General features: G+C 68.4%; 1 protein-coding gene across 1 annotated transcript in view; it reads right to left on the bottom strand.

Annotated features, from left to right (window-relative positions):
• The window catches only part of ACA1_395980 (cation-transporting atpase 13a1 (g-box binding protein) family protein), a gene marked incomplete at both ends in the record, with an annotated part of 2,161 nt that extends 1,489 nt beyond the window's left edge, over positions 1-672 (bottom strand). Inside the window, 2 exons of the mRNA XM_004351548.1 lie at positions 234-481; positions 571-672. Coding sequence (XP_004351600.1) covers positions 234-481; positions 571-672 — 350 coding nt within the window. The remainder of the gene's footprint in view (positions 1-233; positions 482-570) is intronic.
• Positions 673-723: the final 51 nt, after the last annotated feature.

Genomic DNA, 723 nt, shown 5'->3' with positions numbered 1-723 from the left:
GACAACCCCCCCACCCACCCCCACCACAGCCACCCACCCCACCACAGCCACAGCCACCGTACCCGGCGAGGACACACCCGACACCACACGACACACATCACCACCAGGTGGTGAGACGGCGCTNCCGGGAACAACGCCACACGATTGCACACACATACACACGACACACAGAGAGAGAGAGAGAGAAGAGAAGAGAGGCACGGCACGGCACGGCACGGCACGGAAAGGGTCACGACGTTGGCGTAAAGGGAGGGAGGTGGGGGGTGGGTGCCTCGCGCTGGCGCATCTCTTGCTCGAGGCGCCACTGCTCCTCCTTGAGGCGCTCCTTCTCGGCGCGGATGGCCTCGAGGTTCTCCTGCTTGCGGCGGCGCCTCTCCTCCTCCTCGCGCGCCTTGTCCTCTCGGTCCTGCCGAGACAGGAGCTCCATGAGCCGCTCCTTCTCCGCACGCAGCGCCTCGAGGTCCGGGTTGCTACGCTGCTGCTGCAGTTGGTAGGGGTGGTTGGGTGGGTGTGAGTCCACAGCACGTGGCACAGTGGCAGTGGCGGCGAGGGGCGGAGGGGTGGAGGTACGCGTCCGGGGGGTGGTGGGGGTGGCGCCCGACCTCGCGGGGGCCGCGTCGGAGCGAGGAGAAGAGACGGGCGAGTGGCTGGCTGCTGCCTCCTTATTGGCCACCACCGCCACTGATGCGGGCTGCTGCGGCTGCTCAGGCTCAGGGGGGCGGC

This window comes from Acanthamoeba castellanii (genome assembly GCF_000313135.1).
Source record: "Acanthamoeba castellanii str. Neff unplaced genomic scaffold scf7180000084759, whole genome shotgun sequence".
NCBI classification, from domain to species: Eukaryota; Discosea; order Longamoebia; family Acanthamoebidae; genus Acanthamoeba; species Acanthamoeba castellanii.
Note: the sequence above shows the minus strand (reverse complement) of the source record. Positions and strands in the feature narration are given on the sequence as shown.